Source organism: Pogonomyrmex barbatus, unplaced genomic scaffold, assembly GCF_055798465.1.
Source record: "Pogonomyrmex barbatus isolate J1 unplaced genomic scaffold, ASM5579846v1 scaffold4, whole genome shotgun sequence".
NCBI lineage: Eukaryota > Metazoa > Arthropoda > Insecta > Hymenoptera > Formicidae > Pogonomyrmex > Pogonomyrmex barbatus.
Genome location: NW_028297138.1, coordinates 2,896,318 through 2,919,076, shown reverse-complemented (window position 1 = coordinate 2,919,076; position 22,759 = coordinate 2,896,318). Strand labels below are relative to the sequence as shown.

Here is a 22,759-nt window from a genome sequence, read left to right as displayed (position 1 = left end):
CAATTCTGCACTGCGCCTGACGAGGGCCTATAGGACGATGTCGCATGCGGCGACCACCACGGTCCTGACTGGGACACTCCCCATTAATTTTCTGGATTGGGGGCACGCCGAAGTTTAGCGGTGTGTCAGCCGGCTAAAGAACCGGGGGCTCTCTACAAATAGGACCGTGGAACCTATAGCAGAAGAGTCGTCACTCGCTGGATAATTCAGCTTTACGATCCCGCCATTGCAGGCGTCCGGACGATGGAAGTCAGCCGGCTCTGCCTGGAAGACTGGCTGAACAGGGCTCATGGAGGACTCTCCTTCCGGTTGGTAACCGGCCATGGGTGTTTTGGTCGGTATCTGCACCGAATCGGAACGAAACGCATGGCATGGTGGACTGTGCGGCAGGTGAGGACACCGCGCAGCACACACTCGAAGCGTGTGCATCGTGAGAGGAAGAATGCGGTGTCCTCGTTCCAGTTGGACGAGAACTTCTTGCTTCAGTTGGACGAGAACTTTTCGCTATCGGCCATCACGGAGGATAGTCGACAAGGCAAGGAAGTTTGGAAGGACGTTTCCTTCTTTTGTAAAAAGATAATGTCGCAGAAGCAGGAGGCGCAGGAGGAAAGAGAAAGATCCTCTTTTCGAGGACGGGGAGGAAAGGGACTGCGGCGCCGCCAGATATTCTTCCTAACAAACGACTGACCCCTGCCCGGAGGCGGAGGGAGTAGCATAATCCCCCCCCTTCACAAACCCCTGAGCCAAGTCAGGTTCGGCACAGAAGTCGGGACCGGAGATGGCTCCCACAGCTAAGAGGGGCCGCATGCGTGTCGGCTTTATTGCATCTACCAGCTATTGGGAGCATGTATCAAGGCCACCCTGACACTCGCGTATTGGGATGGGGTAGGCTGGGTGCCACTCACCTCTTCCCATCCCTCCCTCTACTTAGGAGGAAGGGAAGTCCACCTTTCCGAAGTTCGATGAGGGAGAGGACAATACTCCCTCACCGGGAGAGATACACTGTTAATAAAAAATACACTGTTAATAAAAAATATACTGTTAATAAAAATCATAGATTTGACTGAGATAATGTCAAAATACTTGATTTTGAATCTAACTATCATAAAAGATTAATTTCAGAGATGATACATATTAAAGAAAAAAAGATAAGCATCAACTCTAATAAGGACTTCATTCCCTTATCATTAAATTCAATCATTATCTTATAAAATTGTCCTCATAGTCATATTGTAATTGTTAGTACTGCAGTCAAATTAAATTGAATTTATTTTTATTAATTTACTATTTTGTTCTAAATATAATTGTAAAGGAATGATACGTATTTCTCTTATCAATGTTAATTCATTTTTAATAATTGTATCTTTCCCTGTACAATTTTTACATAAGTCATGAGTGATATCACTTCAAAAAATATTGACCACTTCAATAATATTTAATTATGTATTACAGTATTATTTACTATTATATATGACGCATTCTTCTTTTTTATTAATACAACTTCACACGGAAGATATTTGTCAAAGACATATCAAAAAAATGAGAGCTACAAGAGCTATCATAGTGTTCACTAGTGCTTCTTGCGACAGAAAAAAAAAAAGTCACGGTCGACGACGACCAAGACGTTTCTTAAAATTTATCAATTTGAACTTTGCGTCTCGATATCTCAGTTTAGAACACAAAAAAAAATAAAAACACTTTTCTCGTATAATTTGGTACTCAGCTATCGATTAAACGTACTTAGGACTTAATCGATGCAGTCATTGCTGAGATATGAAAATGTAGAGCGAGTTCATCCCGGGATTTTGCGTAAAGAGAGTTAGGGGAACTTCGTTGCGCGTCGAGACATCACCGTGTCTTTTGATTAGTTAATCAACGAATGGTTTTTAGTCAGAAATATTGATAATTGAAAATAATGTTGTATCGATATTGTTCAAATGCTACATTCTAATCGTTATACAAATATTTTTTTTACTTATTGAATTTATTTTAATTTTTTATTGTCCACTTATATGAATAAAAAGACAAATTTATAAAGGATAAATTTATATGAATTTATATGAATAATTGTGTTTTTTATAAATTTTAATTATTTTAAGATAATCTGCAGCGTTTTTATTATTATACATATAGATTATTAATCAATTAATGATGCAAATCAATCGTTTGTTAAATAAATATGTTAGACAAATCAGTCAACTAATAATTTTCTTGAATCAGCTATTAATTTTTTTTCAGCATGATTTTAGTTATTAAGAGCACATTTTATATAAAAGTAATATGGATTGTATTTCATATAAAAATTTTTATTTTTTATTACGTTTTGATTTGTTAAAAGATTATTAAAAGATCACGGACTTGACTAATAATTCGGGCAAAAACTGTCATTTTTATAAAAAAAACTCATATTTACATAAATTTAATTTTTTTTACAATATCCATTGAACAAATTTGTTATCAGGAGACATGATAGTGTCTCGGGTGTTAACTCAATCGAGAACTATCATGTGACTTTACGTGAGTCGGCGAGATGCGAGCATCCGAAATTCGAGTATCGAATCTCAATAACGGCTAAACTGATCAAGTAGGCTTGATCGATAGCTTGAGTCCGACTTGCATAATAAAGGTATTTTTATTTTTCTGCTACGTGCCCTACAAGCAGAGATATTGGTACGCAAAGTCCGATTTGGAAATTTTTACTTTAAGAAACATCATTATTATCATCGCCTTTGTACGGCTGCAACGTCTGTCACGAGATGTCATTATTAATCTTAGCGGATTATCAGACTGATAAGTCAGAGTTACTGTAGGATCTAGCGAATCAATGTTCGCTGGATCCTGCAGTAACCCTGACTTATTAATAAAAGACCTGATTTATCCGCTGGGTCGATAAGATTGATTGATTGATGTAAACACGGTAGTATTTTTGATTGTAGACCTCTCGAGTATCAATATAATAATAAATACGTGTGTAATAAATACGCGTGCATTGAAAAGGAAACATTAGCAGTATTAATAAATTGCTTACTACTATTGCATATAGTAGTGCTTACTCTTTTTCTGCACGTCTGAGTAGTGGCCAACGATATTGACATTCGCGGCGAGTTTGACAGTTTGTTGATAATTTGTTTCGGAGTGTAACTCATGTTTGTGTCTACTATATTTTGCAGGTAAATTCTATTTTTCATTTTATTATTTTATTTTTACATGAACATTTCAATTCAATTTCAGATTCTATTTTAACTAATCATGATTTTTATAAAAATTTATAAACATTAATTGAATGGCAAAGATTAATGTTTAGAAGAATAAGAATCCAAGTTGAAAAATTTTTATAATTCTTTTATTTCTTTTTATGAAAAAAAAATATTTATTTATTTCAATGTTTCTTCTTCTTGCAGGTTAAAATATATAAGTTACATTATTGTTATTAATGTTTAATAAATGATATCCTAAAAGGACTTGATATGTATGAATGAATGAAATCTTTTAAATTAACGGTGAAATTAAAATATGGCTTTAGATAAATATAAAAATATATATAAATGTTACCATTTTATTATATGAACATTTCAAGTTGATGTTATCTAGACATATTTATTCATATACATATCTATATAATATAAAATAATTAATTTTATCTGGTTGGGAAAAAATGCTAAAATTATTTAATTATTAATTGAACGACAAAGAATAAAATTCATAAAAACCATTTTATAAATGTTTCAATTTGGATTTCGATTCTTTCTGTTTCTGTAAGTTGTGTAATTATTTTATTTCTTTTTATGAAAAAAAGACATTTATCCATTGTAACGTTTTTTTCCTCTTGCAGGTTTAAATAAAAGTTACATAACAATTATCAATGTTCAAAAGAAATGTCAAATAATACTCTAAAAGGATCTAATATGCGTATACAAGAAAATAATGTTTAAAAGAGACATAAACAATACTCTAAAAGAACATGATATGTATGGATGAATAAAATCTTCTAAATTAAGGGCATTAAAATAAATGGCTTTAGATAAGTATAAAAATATATATAAATGTTACCATTTTATTATATGAACACTTCAATTTTATGTTTCTGGGTCATATTCATATACATATTTATATAATATAAAATAACTAGTTTTATGTAATTATGGTTGGAAAAAAATGCTAAAATTAATTAATTATTAATTGAATGACAAAGAAATAAGTTCAGAAGAATAGGAAGCCAAGTTGAAATGTTAATATTAACATTATCATTTTATATAAATGTTTCAATTAATATTAACATTATTCAATTTGGCTTTTGATTCTTTGTAATTGTTTCTGTAGTTGTATAGTTAATTGATAAATTTTGTAATTCTTTTATTTTGTTTATAAAAAAAGATATTTATTTATTTTAACGTTTCTTCTTCTTGCAGGTTTAAATAAAAGTTACATAAAAATTATCAATGTTCAAAAAAAGATGTCAAATAATACTCTAAAAGGATCTAGTATGTGTGTATAAGAAAACGATGTTTAAAAGAGACATAAACGATACTTTAAAAGGACCTGATATGTATGGGGAATGAAATCTTCTAAATTAAGGGCGATATTAAAATATGGTTTTAGATGAATATAAAAATATATGTAAGTGTTCCCATTTTATTATATGAACATTTAAATTTGATGTTATGTAAATATCCCCATCACAATTGGATAGAGCTAGTTGTTTTATATTATATGAATATACATTTGAGTATGAACCTAGATGACATAAACCTGAAGTAATAAAAAGATATTCTTGAAGTTCTATCTGTTTACATATTTTCATATAAATCATAAAAAAAAATACTAAAATTAGTTAATTAATTGAAAAGAATCTGAAGTCGAATTGAAATAATGTAATAAAATGATAACACTTATATATTTTTATACTGATTCGAAACCATTTCATTTGTACACACATATTAGTTCGATCAGGATATCATTTATTTCGCTTTTGAACATTGATTGATAACTTTCATGTAATTACATATTTATATAAAAATAGTGAAATAAAAAAATACTGAAATTAGTTAATTAGTTGAAAAGAATCTAAAATTGAATTGAAATGTTCATGTAATAAAATAGTAACATTCACATATTTTTATTTTCCAGATCATATTCATATACATATTTATATAATATAAAATAGCTTTATCTAATTGTGGTGGAGAAAAAATGCTAAAATTAATTAATCATTAATTGAACAACAAAGAATAAAATTCTGAAGAAAGGAGAATAGGAAGTTGTTAATGTGTAAATCGAAAACCAAGTTGAAACGTTTATATAAAATGATAATGTTAATATTAACATTATCATTTTATATAAACGTTTCAACTTGGTTTTCGATTCTTTGTAACTGTTTCTATAGTTGTATAGTTAATTGATAAATTATATAATTCTTTTATTTTTTTATAAAATAAAGATATTTATTTATTTTAACGTTTCTTCTACTTGCAGGTTTAAATAAAAGTTACATAAAAATTATCAATGTTCAAAAGAGATGTCAAATAATATCCTAAAAGGATCTAGTATGTGTGTACAAGAAAACAATTAAAAGAAACATAAACGATACTCTAAGAAGGGCCTGATATGTATGGGTGAATGAAATCTTTTAAATTAAGGGCGACATTAAAATATGGTTTTATATGAGTATAGAAATAGAAATGTTACTATTTTATTATATAAACATTTCAATTTGATGCGATCTAGATTCATATTCCTATACATATCTATATAATGTAAAATAACTAACTTTGTCTATTAATATTAACATTACCATTTTATATAAATGTTTCAATTTGGCTTTCGATTCTTTGTAACTGTTTCTGTAGTTGTAATAGTTATAATATAATAGTTGTAATATAATAGTTGTATAGCTATATATTGTGATAAAACTATATAAAATTAAAAAATAAAATCTAAGTACTAGTATCTTTGTACTCTTTGTATTCATTTTGTTGAAGTCTTCCTATTTTAACTCAAGTGGTACTAGCTTTAATTGAAAAACAAAAAAATTTGTTTCCACATTGCTAATTCAACTCAAATGATATCATTTGTATAAAAGATTTGATATCAATAAGTGGCGTCAAGGTATATAATCGTATTACATCCTATTATAAAATCCTATTATAAAAATTGCGTTATTCTATTAAACCCAAGTGATATATAATACGACAAAATGCGTGATATTATTTTAAAAATGACCTTTTTAAAAAAAAGTTAAAAAAATTATAGTATAGGGATGTATAGAGATGTGCTTGAAAAAAGAAGAAACTTTTGTACCAAGTTAAAAAATGGAGTTTAACCAGCAATATATTATTTTTTACTTTAAGGAAATACAACCTAAGTGGTACATACCTCTGTATCTTCACTAAAGAATTTCTTTACTCTAACTAATGTGATAGTAGTTTTAATTTTAAAAAAATTATGTTACGAAATTGCCATACCTAACTCAATTCTAGTTGTGATTAAACTAAAAAATAAAATCTAAGTGCTAGTATCTTTGTATTTTCATTAGAAGTCTTTCTATTCTAACCCAAGTGATACTAGCTTTAATTAAAAAACAAAAAATTTGTTTTTACATTGCCAACTTAACTCAAATGATATCATTTGTATAAAAAATTTAATATCAATAACTGGCGTCAAGTTATAATCCTATAAAAATTGCGTTATTCTACTAAAGTGATATGTAAAGTTAAAAAATAGTCAATCTACTTGACTATTTGAATTTCTTTTATTTTCTTTTTACTCCAATCTATGTGGTAGTAGTTTTAATTCTTTAAAAAAAAGTTATGTTACGAAATTATCATATCTAATGCAATTTTAGTGATCAAGCTAAAAAATAAAATCTAAATGCTAGTATCTTTGTGATCTTTGTATTCATTGAAGAGCCTACCTATTCTAATTCAAATGGTACTAGTTTTAATTAAAAAACAAAAAAATTTGTTTCCATATTGCTAACTCAATTCAAATGATATTACTTGTATAAAAGATTTGATATCAATGGCGCCAAGTAATCCAATCTTCCTATTCTCATCCAAATGATACTAGTCTTAATTCTTCAAAAAAAGAAAATTTCGTTTCCATTGCCAACTCAAATGATTGTGTAAAATTTGTATAAAAGATTTGATATCAATAATTGGCGTCAAGTTATAGTCCTACAAACATGGAGCTACAAGTCCACTTTAGTCAAATTATATATTTCAATCGTATAAAAGATTTGATAAACCACTGTTTAAAAAAAATAAAACTCAAGTAGTAGTATCTTTAATTTAAAAATAATAAAAACCAAATTATATGTATATCTTTCTATCCATTTAAGACTTCTTTTTCTAACTCAAATGGTAGTAATTATTTAGCTTTAAAATATTATTATATCACAAAATTTTTATTCAACCTACGTTTTTATCACAAAGAATTAAAAAGTAACAGTATAAAATAAATGAAAAAATTTTATTTAAATAAAAAAAATTTTTATGTAAAAATATTTGGCGCTCAGACCAAACGAAAATGTAAAACTAATGACGAAATTATTTGAATATAAATAAGGCAAGATTTATTGTTTAATATGATCATTACAATTATACACACACACACACACACACACACACACACACACACACACACACACACACACACACACACACACACACACACACACACACACGCACGCACACACACACACACACACACTTTTAAAGCTAAATAATTACTACCATTTGGATTAGAAAAAGAAGTCTTAAATGGATAGAAAGATATATATATATAATTTAGTTTTTATTATTTTTAAATTAAAGATACTACTATTTGAGTTTTATTTTTTTAAAACAGTGGTTTATCAAATCTTTTATACGATTGAAATATATAATTTGACTAAAGTGGACTTAGTTGTTTGTAAAACTATAAGTTGGCGCCAATTATTGATATCAAATCTTTTATACAAATTTTATTTGTATAAAAATTATTTGAGTTGGCAATGTGGAAACGAAATTTTCTTTTTTTGAAGAATTAAGGCTCGTATCATTTGGATGAGAATAGGAAGATTGGATTATAACTTGGCGCCATTGATATCAAATCTTTTATACAAGTGATATCATTTGAATTGAGTTGGCAATATGGAAACAAATTTTTTAATTAAAACTAGTACCATTTGAATTAGAATAGGTAAGCTCTTCAATGAATACAAAGATCACAAAGATACTAGCATTTAGATTTTATTTTTTAGCTTGATCACAATTAAAATTGCATTAACGCAATTTTTATAGGATTATAACTTGAGGTATTGATATCAAATTTTTTATACAAATGATATCATTTGAGTTAAGTTGGCAATGTAAAAACAAATTTTTTTGTTTTTTAATTAAAGCTAGTATCACTTGGGTTAGAATAGAAAGACTTTAATGAAAATACAAAGATACTAGCACTTAGATTTTATTTTTTAGTTTAATCACAACTAGAATTGAGTTAGGTATGGCAATTTCGTAACATAATTTTTTTAAAAGAATTAAAACTATTACCACATTGGTTAGAGTAAAGAAATTCTTCAATGAAGATACAGAGATATGTACTACTTAGGCTGTATTTCCTTAAAGTAAAAGGTAATATATTGTCGGTTAGACTCCATTTTTTAATTTGGTACAACAGTTTCTTCTTTTTTTTCAAGCACATTCCTATACTTGATACCCTTTTTTTATCTTTTTTTAAAAAGGTCATTTTATATATCTTCTTCAATATTTAATATTTGATTATCTTTGATTATTTAGAGTAGGTGTTTTATACGATCATAGAAGTCATGCAACGATAAACATATATAAGTACTGGGAATGATCATTTGTTTATGATAACTTTTTTATTTTTTTTGTTGACATAACTTCGATTAAATGTAACATCCTAACCTTTGGTTAAGTTTAACCTTTGGTTGTGAATAAATCAGTGTGAAATCATCAACATTATTTTATTGTTATTAAAACATCGGATAGTACAAAAACACTCGACAGAATAGTATAAGATATATATACCTTTTTGTTGCTTGAATCTATAATTTTTATTTATATTAAAAATTCATTATATTCATTGTTACTTCTAAGAATTTATTTTGAATATGTGACTTTTTTAACAAAATTGTATTAAAAAAAAACCAGTATCTTTCTTTGGGTGATGATGAATATATTACTTGTTGTTATTTTTTTTGATCCATCAAGTATTGTTACATTTTTATAAATAATGCATTAAATAATATTTTATAATATTTTTAATCTAAGATCGATTGAATAATTCGGCAAATATAAATGTCCAAACTTTCAATTTAAAACATTGATTATTATCAAAGTTTATACAGAAAGTAAATGGAAAATTGTAATATCTCTTTCTCTTCTTTCTTTTTGCTTCTATTTGATATTAAATTTATATTGACTGTGAATAATTTATTTTAATTATAAACATATTTATGCGAAAATTATCATATTCTCTATGTAGCATTTATATTATTCGAAAACTAAAAGTTATTCTGAATTTTTCATAATATAATTTTTTAGTAAAAATATTATTAAAAGTAATCAAATCGCGTCATTAAAGTTATTAAAATTGTAATAAAATTTGATTTGAATTTTTATTGTGAGTTAATAAGGAAATTTAATGCAAATTTGTAGATTAATAAAGATAACAAAAAAGAGAAAGTTAAAAAAAGAGGGAAAGTAAAGTGATGGAATTGACAAATAGAATTTAAAAAAAGAGATGAAATTAGGAAGAAGTGAGTAAAAAAGAAAGCGGGGAGCGAAAGAATGTTGAAGCATAAAATATACAACTAACCGGAATAATAGATTATTTTTTGAATGCTGTAATTTGTTCTTGGGATATCAAGAATGCATTTGAATTCTGCTGCTTCTGGTAATTCCTCATCTAGAAAATCTACTCGTGATAAAATATTATACAATCCATCTTTGCGCAGAGTCACTGTGGATTTCGAAGATTGCTTTTCTGTAACATTTCTACAAGTATCGTTTATCATATTTTCAAAATAAAAAATTATTGTATTATAAGAATTCTTATTTTTCTATATTAGTATACTATCGATGTATATTATCGAGAGAATACATGTATATGTATCAAATAAGAAGGGAGGGTGTACGTCACGGCGAGGCCCGACCACGAATAGTCGTGAAAACTCGTAATTATTTTGCGAAAAAATACCACCTCAGCCTGGATCTCCTACTTACCGGGCAGGCATCTTATCCTTTCGACTACCGAGGCATGTGATAATATTTATCGCAAATAACGTGTTTAGAATAACACGTCAACAATACAGTGATACAGTGATATATACGTATATTACAATATACATATATACATGTATTCTCTCGAATTCCCACGATCGGTACTCCAGAGAGATGATCCTATTCTCTCGATGGATGCAGGTCGGACTGCAGCGGCGACACCTTCCAACGCCATTGGCAATATACAAATAATCCTCCTGGAGCACGACAGGAGAGATTACATCAAGCATGGCTCGAGCCCCCGAATAAGAAGGGAGGGTGTGCATCACGGCGGGGCTCGACCACGAACCAGTCGTGAAAATTCGTAATTATTTTGCGAAAAAATACCACCTCAGCCAGGAGTCGAACCTGGATCTCCTGCTTACTGGCAGGCATCTTATCCTTTCGACTACCGAGACATGCGATGATATTTATCGCAAATAACGTGTTTAGAATAACACGTCAACAATATAATGATACACATATATGCGTATATTACAATATACACATATGCATGTATTCTCTCGATAGTATACATTGAATGCATTTAATATATAGCTTCCATAAGTTTTCATTTTATTAATAACTTAAAGATGCCAGAATAATATAGCGATAAATTAAATTTTGTAAATTAAATTTTGTAAAAATATGTAAAATTTCGAAATATTTTAATTTTTTTCAAAACACTTACTTGACTAAAATATTAAGAGTCGGCTGAGGATAAAGACCTTCTGCTTTGCATGTCGCTTCCATTCCATCTTTATTATTTGTGCTCTTTTCCTGGTATTCGAAATTAAATCTTTCTTCTATTGCTGAAACAAAAATTACACACACACATATATATATATATATATATATATATATATATACACATATATAAAATCAATGTATATACTAATATAGTAAGAGCCTATTTAAATCTAATGTTATATCACAATCTTATTAAATTCAAATAATATCTAATATTCAACCCTAATATGTATGTAATACCATTTATATAAAAGATTTGTGGCGCCAAGTTATAATCTTATTATCTTGAAAGTTAAATGTATAATTGCTTTTAAAAAATGTAAATCAATTAATGATTTGTATCTTTGTATTCTCATTAAAATCTTCTTATTCTAAAACCCAAATGATAGTAGCTTTAATTCTTTCTAAAAAATAATCATCATATAATAAAATATCATAAAATTGCGTTTAACTTAATATGTATATCATTTATATAAAAGATTTGATATAAAAAAAGTGGCGCCAAGTTATAGGCCCATTACCTCCAAAGTTAAATGTACAATTGTTTTTAAAAAAAGTAAATCAATCAATGATTCGTATCTTTGTATTCCCATTGAAATCTTCTTATTCTCTAACCCAAGTAGTGGTAGTTTAATTCTTTTTCAAAATTATGATATAAAATTGCGTTTAACTTAACAATCCAAATGGTACTAGCTTTACTAAAAAACAAAAAAAAAATTTGTTTCCGCATTGCTAACTCGACTCAAATGATATTATTTGTATAAAAGATTTGATATCAATAACTGGCGCCAAGTTATCCTACTATAACAATTGCGTTATTATACTAAACTCAAGTGATATGTACTATTCTCACCAAATGATACTAGCATTAATTCTTTCTAAAAAAAGGCATGACATCGATACTCGCATCTCTCAAAATTATTGTTGCTGCTTTTCCGCGATACCGATTGGTTCTCTCGCTGCGCTAACTTCGTAAATAACTGTCATTATATTGATCTCACAGAAGATCGTTTTAAAATTGTGTATCAAGAAGTTAAAAATTATAGTGTAACTATTATAGTGTAACAATAGTATAATAGTATTATATTAATTTTTGCTAAAAACTATTAATTGTTGAAAAAGATAAATAGCGCGCGCGCAGCGCGCATTTGTAATGTCTAGTTTTTTAAAAAAGACAAAATTTTGTTTCCACATTGCCAAGTCAAATAATTGTAATAATGTATAAAATTTGTATAAAAGATTTGATATCAATAATTGATGTCAAATTATAGTCCTATAAATATTGCTACAAGTCCACCTTAGTTAAATTATGTATTTCAATTGTATAAAAGATTTAATATACTACTATTTAAAGAAAATAAAATCTATGTAGTAAAATCTTTAATTTAAAAATAATAAAACCAAATTATATGTATATCTTTCTATCCATTCAAGACTCTTTCTTTTCTAACCAAAGTGATAGTAATTATTTAGCTTTAAAATATTATTATATCACAAAATTGCTTTTCTTAACCTACGTTTTTCTATCACACTACGTTTATCACAAAGAATTAAAGAGTAACAATACAAAATAAATGATAAGATTTTATTTAAATAATAAAAATTTTTATGTGAAAACACTTGCCTGCTCTACTTTTTAATTTGGTACAACAGTTTCTTTTTTTTCAAGCGTCCACTATACTTGACACCTTTCTTTTTACTTTTTTGTAAAAGATAATTTTATAGTGACATCAAATATTTTGTAATATTAACCATCTTTCTAAATTCGAAAAGCACGTCTTGACATTTTTATACTTGACATTTTTTTTCTAATACGCACAACAAGAGTAAATAGGATAGAAAACAAAAGAATGAGCAAGATAGAATACTTGCCCTTTTCCATACGTCCGATTGGCGGTCGACAATGTCATTGTGTTTCGCGGCGAGTTTGACAATCGCTGATAGTTCGTTTTGGAATGTAAGTGCTGTTAATGCCATAATCTATTATTTTGTAGGTAAGTTCTAAGAAGCAATATAAGTACTGTCATTTTAAATGCATGTATTTTTCATTGTATTATACTTTTGCGTATGTATATGTTTGTGCTTTTTTAATATTTTTCCTTAATTTACTAAAGATTTGTTGAAATATTTTAGGATGTTGCTTTACAATTTTTTTCTGAATATCCTGAAAATGTATAATACATGTAATTTTAGTACAAGTGCAATATGTTTTTTTATACTTTTATTAATACAATTTTGAAAAGATTGATACAATTGAAAAAATAATTCAGTTTTATTAATATTTTTTTTAATACTCTTATTAATATAATTTCATTGAAAAGATGATTCAGTTATTTAATAATTATTAAATGTATCTTTTTGATATATTGTAAAGAAATAAACCATAATATGGTCAAGATAACAATCTGCACAACAATCTGTACAAACCATAGTATCTGAATACTTCTGGATTTCTGGATTTCTGGAAAAAAACAAATGCGTACGTAAAAGGATAATATCAAAATGACAGTATTTATATTGCTTCATAGAACCTACAAAATAGCAGATTGTGGCGCATCAGTCACTTACACTCCAAAACAAATTATCACTAATTGTCAAACTCGCCGCGAAACTCAATGACATCGTTGGCCGTCGGACGCGTGGAAAAAGAGCAACAAGCATACTATCTCACTCACTCTTTCGTTTTTTATTTTTTTATTCTTATGCGTATCTATTAATATATAATAATAATCAGTCAATCAGAATCGTGACATAAAGACTGTAATTAGAGATTACGGGATATGTTTACATAGATATAAAAATCGATATGAATGAACAATATAATGGTGAAGGTATAATTTATGCATTTTTTTCTAAATTAAAGAAAGAGAGAAGAAAGATAGGATAAATAAAAAGAATTAGTATTTATTAGATAGATATAAAAATCGATACAAACAAACAATATAATGATGAAGATATAATATAATTTATGCATTTCTTTCTAAATTAAAGAAAAAGAAAAAAGATGGAACAAATAAAAAGAATTAGTATCTTTATTATATATATTGCTAATGTGTTCGTTTCGATGCACGCGTATTTATTACATTATAATCTTATCGACTCTGCAGATAAATCAGGCCGATAAGTCAGGGTCACTGCTGAACCAAGCGAACATTGATTTGCTAGATCCAACAATGATTCTGAATTATCAGTCTGATGATTCGCTGGGTCGATAAAATTAATAATGACATCTCGCGATAGACATTGCAGCCGTACAAAGGCAACGACGATAATGACAACAACGACGACGTTTCTTAAAAGTTTCCAAATCGGACTTTGCGTAGTAATATCTCTGTTCATAAGGCACATAGCAAAAAAATGAAAATACTTTTATTATGCAAGTCGAATTCAAACTATCGATCAAGCCTACTTAGAACTTGACAGTTCAGCCGTTATTGAGATCTGATAATTTCGAATACTCGCATCTCACCGACTTACATAAATCACATGATAGTGTTCTCGGTTCACTTTACACCCGAGACATTACTGTATCTCCTGATTTACATAACTCAAATGGTATGTACCTAACACAAGCGATAGTAGTTTTCATTTTATTCTCAATATATGTATATATAATATTCCGTCATATCTTTCTGTAAAGAATTTTTAAATACATGTATATTTGAATCGAATTTGAATGAAAGATTTAATTACAAAGAATTAAAGAGGTAATACAAAATATAACAATTTAAATAAGAAACTACCAGGTGCATAAGTTTTTTTCCGATTTTTTAGTAAAAAAAGACACGTAATTTTCAAGGGAAATTAATTTTTTTTTTATTCAAAATATTGGCCATCGGCTTCTACACATTTCGCCCATCTTTCAGGTAATTTATGAATACTATGCCAGAAAAACTGCTTGTCTTTTGCGGCAAACCATTCGTCGAGCCATTTTCCAACTTCCTCGAAATTGCTGAAGTGCTGCTCTGCGACCGCGTGCTCCATTGATGCGAAGAGGTGATAGTCAGATGGCGCCAGGTCTGGGGAGTACGGCGGATGCGGAAGGATGTCCCATCCAAGTGATTTCAAGGTGTCTTTCACTGGTTTTGCTGTGTGAGACGGCGCATTGTCGTGTAACAAAATCACTTTGCCATGTCTTCTGGCCATTCCGGTCGTCTTTCGATTAATGCGTGGTTTAAATTAATCATTTGTTGGCGATAGCGTTGTGTATTAACGGTTTCGCCGGGCTTCAAGAGTTCATAATACACAATACCGCTCTGGTCCCACCAGACACAGAGCATCTTCTTGCCAAAGCGATTTGGCCTTGGTGTTGATGGACCGGCTTCGCCAGGTGAAAGCCACGATTTTTTCCGCTTCGGGTTTTCAAAATAAATCCATTTTTCGTCACCCGTCACAATTCGATACAAAAATGATTTCCTTTCGTGGCGTTGAAGCAGCATTTCACAAGTGACTTTGTGATTTTCCATTTGACGTTCATTCAAATCGTGTGGGACCCATTTACCGAGTTTATTGATCTTTCCTATTGCTCGTAAACGTCTGCTGATTGTTTCTTGTGATACATGTAATGCTTCTGCTAATTGCCGTTGAATTTGAGTTGGGTCATCATCCAATAACTCCTGCAATTGCTCGTCTTCACATTTTTGTGGTCTACCAGAGCGCTCACTGTCTTTCACATTGAAATCACCACTTTTAAATTGTCGAAACCATGTCTCACATGTTCTAATCGATGGAGCGTGTTCACCATATGTTTCTACCAGCAAACGATGACTTTCAACAGCCTTTTTCTTTTGATTAAATAAAAAAAGCAATGCGTGCCGCCAATGTTCTTTTTCAGGCATAAAACTCGACATGATCACTAAACGATAAAACAAAGACGCTAGTTTTTGGCGGACTCAACTTGTGTGTGTTTGTAGTTTTAAATGTCAGACGAACAAAATGATGTATGTGTCAAATTAATACGCTGCGTACTTTTCGCTGGCGACATCTCTTAGTTAAACCAGAAAGAACATATGCATACACCTGGTACAACGCGAAACATGGCATTTCCTTCCAAATAAGAAGGGAGAGTGTGCGTCATGGCGAGGCCTGACCACGAACTAATCGTGAAAATTCATAATTATTTTGCGAAAAATATTACCTCAGCCAGGAATCAAACCTGGATCTCCTGCTTACCGGACAGGTATCTTATCCTTTCGATCACAGAGGCATGTGATGATTCATCGCAATAACATGTTTAGAACAACACGTCAACAATACAATGATATACACATATATACATGTACGAATGTAGTCTGAAAAGTTTTGAGCCTAACATAGAAACAAGTATTTTTTCGGTCAAATATAGTTTTATTTTTCAACATAATCTCTTTTTAAGTCGATACGCTTTTCCCATCGATACTCTAACCTCTTTAACCCCTTCAAATAGTAGTTGGCGTCTTGCTCCGCAAAATAGGCGTTTACGTATGCGATGATCTCCTCGTTCGATAAAAATCTCTGTCCTCCAAGCGAAACTTTAAGCTTAGGAAACAGGAAAAAGTCGTTGAGGGCCAGATACGGTGAGTGGTCAACCAATTCGAAGTGCAGTTCGTGAATTTTAGCCATGGCGACCGCCGAAGTGTGAGCAGATGCATTGTCTTGATGGAACAGCACTTTCTTCTTCTTCAAATGCGGCCGTTTTTTTGCAATTTCTACCTTCAGTTTATCAAGTAATGATGAGTAATGATACGCTTCCGTTATTGTTTTATCTTTTTCAAGATAGTCGATACACACAATTCCGTGATTATCCCAAAAAACTGTCGCCATTACCTTCCTAGCTGATGGAACCGTCTTCACCTTTTTCGGAGCAAGTTCACCCTTTGCAGTCTACTGTTCTTTTGTCTCTGGAGTGTAGTGGTGGATTCAAGTTTCATCTACAGTTATGAATCGACGCAAAAAATTTGACTCGTTTCGCTTAAACCGCTCCAACAGGGCCTTGGAAATGTTCATTCGAATTCGTTTTTGGTCCAAAGTGAGCAAGCGCGGCACCCTACGCGCGGATAGCTTGCGCATATCCAATTCTTCAGTCAATATATGACAAACGCGTTTTTTCGATATGTCCGTAGCCTCTGCTATCTCTCTAACCTTGATTCGACGGTCGTCCAGTACCATTTGGTGAACATTTTCGATGTTATCAGCGGTGGTCGCTTTTGGCCGTCCCGAACGCTCATCAGCCAAGTTGGTACGACCACGTTTCAGCTGTCCATCTTTTTATGGTGGCAAATGATGGGGCAGAGTCCCCGTAAACAGCGTCCAACTCGATTTTAATTTGCGCAGGCGTATTGCCTTTCAAATGTAAAAATTTAATCACGGCACGATATTCAATTTTTTTCATTTTTACAAAAATACTGACACAAACGACTGTCAAACGACAACTGAGCGTCCAAAATGGCTAAAATTTTCACAAAAGTCTTTCAAAGCATATACTATTGTAGTACTAGAATGGTTTTGACGAGTAACGTCATCTTTTCATGTTAAGGCTCAAAATTTTTCAGACTACCCTCGTATTACAATATACATATATACATGTACATTCTTTCGAATCCCCACGACCAGTACTCCAGTGCGATGTTGGTCTTTCACTCGATAGATGCAGGTCGGACTGCAGCGGTGACACCCTCCAACACCAGTAATTATTTTGCGAAAAATATTACCTCAGCCAGGAATCGAACCTGGATCGCTTGCTTTTCGGGCAGACATCTTATCTATTAGATTAAGTTTACTTAGTTTGGTAAATGAAATATATTTTTCCTTTCTTATCGGCAGCATGTTGATCTTGTTTTCGTATATTGTAGCTATTTCCGTAATAACAAAATGCGCGTCATCAGATAAATTGTAGAATACTACAGGTATGCAGTATTTGTAAATTATGTTACAATTTAAATGCGCGGGATCACGGTAACGGCCGATAAGATGGCAATGATCACGAACCTGTGTGTCCGGTGCAAATGGTTTTTCGTAAATATGACAACGCGTCACGCCTACCACCGCAAATTATTCTATAGTTCATTGACCGGTGACACGGTGTCGGAAAACAATTATGCACACGCCACGTCTGGCAATGGTTCTCTATTGAAACTTTAGGCGAGTACAGCGATCTATATATTTGAAGACCGATGTCTTGTTATTGGCCGACGTTTTCAAAAATTTCCGCGAAAAGTTGCATCCAAAGTTACAATCTCGATTTCCATTCCTCGATGCCATTATGAAAGATACGCGCGTAAAATTTGCTCATCGACGTCGATATGGTTATATTCATCGAACGCGGTATACGCGGCGGCCTCAGTTAATATTCCGGCAGATACGCGGCTAGTAACAAGTACATGCGTTCATACAATCCGTCGAAATCGTTGTCGTACATGATGTATTATGACGTGAATAATCTGTGCGGATGGATGATAGTAGGTATACTAAGCCGGTTCTAATCCAGGAGTTCTGAGGAGGGTGCGGATGTGCGAGGGGGGAACGGAGGGCGCGGGGAAGAATGGAGGGGGAAGTCAAGGGCGGTCTTTGAAGTGAGACGCGAGAGGGAGGGGGAGTAGATAAGATAGATAGTAGGATTCGATGAAGATGATATAAACAAGTGGATAAACATGTAGATAAACAAATAGATAAACAAATAGATAAACAAATAGATAAACAAATAGATAAACAAATAGATAAACAAGTAGATAAACAAACAGATAAACAAATAAGTAAAAAATTGCTACTCAAAGGACATGACATCACGAAAGAGGGAGGGGGGTCCTTTGAAATAAGTCGCGGGTGGGATTGTATGACGTCACGAGGGCTAACAGCTAAGGTTAACAGCTCGCAATCGACGCGTTGACGTCTATCGAAGACATCGCAATCGCGTATCGCGTTCAGTACTTCCTCGGGATCTGTTACAACAGACGCGATGTTGGAGAATCGCATATACTTGGTATCGATCATACCAACGAATCTGATGAATCGATCGAATGTCATATCGATACATTCATCCAGATCAAACATTCGGCGTAACGTCGATTTGATCATTGTTATGCGTACGTTCAAAGATTCAAGATACGAGATACTAGATGTATCAAGATGTAACGTCGTTCATCAGGCAAACTCTGACGGTTAATGATCCGACGTTTATAAAATTGTCTTTGTAATCGTTTCAAAGCAATTTATAGATATTCCATCGTTGCTCATAGAGTCCCTTCCACGTTTCGAGAGACAATATCAGTTCCTGTCCCCGATGATCTCCCAGAGCGATCTCAACGTAGCTCAGTAAACCAACATTGATTCCAATTTCCAAAAATTTGTAGCCCGTGGCCGTCAGAGTGTAACGTCTGCTCACTCACCGCGCGACATTCCATCGAAATGCTGTGAAAATTAAATATTTAATATTGCACAATATTGGAAAAAAAAGAAAAAAATAAAATGCAGTTGAAACTTCCGCGTTACGTTCTTTCTTTTGTTTTTCATCATCGTACAGTGCGCTGCTTCCTTTGGCAGAGTACATTGCGTGTTGATCGTTCGTACAAACGAATGATGGAGGAGCGGATACTTTTCGAGATCGTTCGATGGAGGACTGACCGCATCCACGTAAATTTTGACATGACAAACCGTTAATTCCCCTTGCTCCCTCCTTCCTCTCCCCTTTCTTTCTAGGAATTTCATTGTGATCAAACATGTAGCGACATGTTCGCAAAGGAGCGCGATGACGTATTTAAATTTTTTTCCAGGAAAAAAGCCGTGATAAGATGGCTTTTCGTGGAAATCGACGTACGTGTCGCGACGTATTAAGAAAGAAGGGCCGATACTCCGGCTGCTATAAACAAATTGCAATTCAGAAGACCTATGATGATGCTCCGATTTAAACAAAGAAGTAGCATTGACGACTGTACGTGTTGCGGCATTTTAAGAGAAACGCTGATAATCCGGCTGTTATAAACAAATAGATAAACAAATTGCGACTCGGTTGCAAACATCTGATGACGCTTCGGTTTAGACAGAGGAACAAAAGAAACTGCAGATGATATATATATATATATGTAATAGATCATTGGGCGCGCTGGATCACAGTAAGTGCTTTGAAAGTCTAATGAATCGAACGTGAGAGAAATATGGAACCTAGAGTGAGTGGAACGCGAGCTGCTGGAGCAGTGCAGCTAGGTCGCTACTTTAGTAGAATGTTTCGCGTGGTTGCAACGATGCGACAAGTGCATCGAACAACTCGAGGAACTTAGCTGTGTTAAGCGTTCTCGACCGTTGTAAATAGACAATCTGTGACGGCGAGGATTGCGCGATTCACGGGTGCAAAGATACAATTAGAAAGACATTTCGTGCACGTTGGTAGCAAGCCAGTAGAGACAATGGATCTCTCGTTTGGCGCGAGATTGATACGACATTTGAAAGCCGTATATTGATAGGGTATAGCCGTATATTGATGCGGTGATCAACATAGACTATATCGAGTTGTGACGATTTTTGAAAGACGCTAGTGATGCTCGAATAAGTGCGAGACATTATACAAAGACACGATGGTATGAAAGTAAACACCGCGTTCAACGACAAGTTTGTGACGGGCGATAAACGCGCCAATAAAAGTATAAACATGAAAAACTATGAACTCTTTCGAGTATCAAATTGAACGAGTGGTACGAGCAGCATGTCATCGAACCCACGTTGGCGTCGCTCGAAGAGTTCCAAGAACGCGATAGTGGATGGGCGCTGTCACATATATTAAATTTGACAATTAATGTGAATAAATAAATCCTCTACACGCGGAATGTTACATTGAGTTATCGCGGGAAATTATATTAAAGCGAGCGGTGATCAACATACGATCCAAGGATAATGTGTGTTTCGCGTGGTGATCGCCTTGCATCCGATCGAAAGGCATACGGATCGAGAATTATACCCGCATTATACGACAGTGTTAAATCTCCAAGACATTACATTTCCGATGACGTTGAATCAAATTAAAAAGTTCGAATATCTCAATGACATCTCAATCAACATCTACGGCTTCGAGGGGGAAAACGAGATACTCCCGATATGGTTGACAGATAAGAAGATGGAGAACGCAAATCTATTGTATGTGCAGGAGCCGCGCGACGTGGAGTACTTCGCGTACATCAAAAACCTGTCCTGCTTCGTAAAATAAACAAAAAAGAACACAAGAAATACTTTTGCGACCGATATGTATACACATTTTAACCAAAAAAATTGTATAATATTTTTATAATTGTTTATTAAATACTAAAAAATCATGTTTTCCTTTCTTTTGCAGATGTCTACATTATTTTAATTCAGAAAAATTGCAATCGCATACGGTGGATTGCGAACGGATGAACGATTGCGCTATCCGAGCGAGGACGACAAGTGGCTCGAATTTAAGAATCACACAAATAAGGAATGACTTCCTCGTCGTATACGTGGAGTACGTATCATGGCGAACAGAACCGGCAGAGAAGGAAGACGCGTCGTACACTTATCAGCAGCACGAAGTATTTAGCATCGGATACTACGATGCTCGTACGATGACGTGTTATTAGCGTATCGATTTCGTCGCGGTGAAGACTGCGTTGCATGGTTTGTTCGGCAATTCGAAGACGGCGCATCGAATAAAAATTTTGTTCCGCGAATGTCCCCATGGAAATGTTATCGAGATAACAGTGGGAGGCATATCGTAGCGTGACGCGTTGTCACATTTGTGAAAAATCATTTGTGTCGGACGACACGCGGGTACGCGATTATTGCCACCTTATCGATCGTTACCATGGTCCCATGCATTCAAATTGTAATCTAAATTATAAAGATTCATATTGCATTCCCGTAGTATTTCACAACTTATCTGGTTATGACGCGCGCTTTGTCATCATGGAAATAGTTACGGCGTTCGAAGGCAGAATCGACGTGCTGTCGATAACAAAAGAAAAATACATCTCATTTACAAAGCACGTTAAAGACCGCCGAGAAATCAAATTCACGAAATTGCGTACAACTGCGGTTCATCGATTTGTATAAATTTTTAAATACCAGCCTCGATAAATTGGTATCTTTTCTAACGGAACAGAAATTGAAAATTTTACGTTCCGAATTTTCCACGTTATCAAACGAAGATTTTGTCTTGTTGACGCATAAAAGTGTTTTTCCCTTAATAATATATATAACAAAAATTGTTTTATATATATATATATAAAATTGCAAAAAGAAAAGTTGCAAGTTGAAATATTACAGAAAGAATATATATTTTATATATGTATATATATATATATATATATATATATATATATATATATATATAAGTATTATATATATATATATATTATATATATATAATACTTTTTTATAGATAAAAAGTTCTTAAATTTTTATTATTTTCATAAGTTAAAACAAAATTTAATTTTATTTACAGTTATTTTTAAAAAATGTGTTTATTTTAATTGTCCTATTATCATAGGTATATTTTTGAATAACCAAAGATAAAACCAGGTTTACTTACATTTATTATAAACTACTATTGTACTTATAGCCTTATATATAATTATCAAGTAAAAGTTTTAATTTTTATTCGTTTTGCGATAGAAATATGATCAAAAGAAAGTTATATTTATTTGTCATAAATAAATGATAAATTAATTTGTCATAAATGTTATTTTTTTTATTTACTATACTAGCTTTTAATTATTCAACGATGAATATAGTTTGTTTAATAAAATAATATAATGAATATA

The 22,759-nt window shown here is 32.0% G+C and overlaps 1 protein-coding gene and 1 long non-coding RNA gene across 11 annotated transcripts in view; one reads left to right on the top strand and one right to left on the bottom strand.

The window, feature by feature from the left end:
- The window catches only part of LOC105431144 (uncharacterized), a 458,217-nt gene that overhangs the window by 275,943 nt on the left and 159,515 nt on the right, over nt 1-22,759 (bottom strand). For 8 of the 10 annotated variants that reach the window (XM_089081292.1, XM_089081293.1, XM_089081291.1 and 5 more), the window contains 2 exons: nt 10,957-11,077; nt 9,823-10,001 (listed from right to left, as the gene is read on the bottom strand). In XM_089081292.1, coding sequence (XP_088937418.1) covers nt 9,823-10,001; nt 10,957-11,077 — 300 coding nt within the window. Of the gene's footprint in view, nt 1-905; nt 1,003-9,822; nt 10,002-10,956; nt 11,078-22,759 lie in introns of all 10 variants that reach the window. The other 2 variants (XR_016140256.1, XR_016140257.1) reach the window with 1 other exon arrangement.
- LOC148935658 (uncharacterized) lies at nt 3,225-7,702 on the top strand. The gene is made up of 2 exons (XR_016140264.1): nt 3,225-4,617; nt 5,473-7,702. It is a non-coding gene; the product is annotated as an uncharacterized LOC148935658 (long non-coding RNA).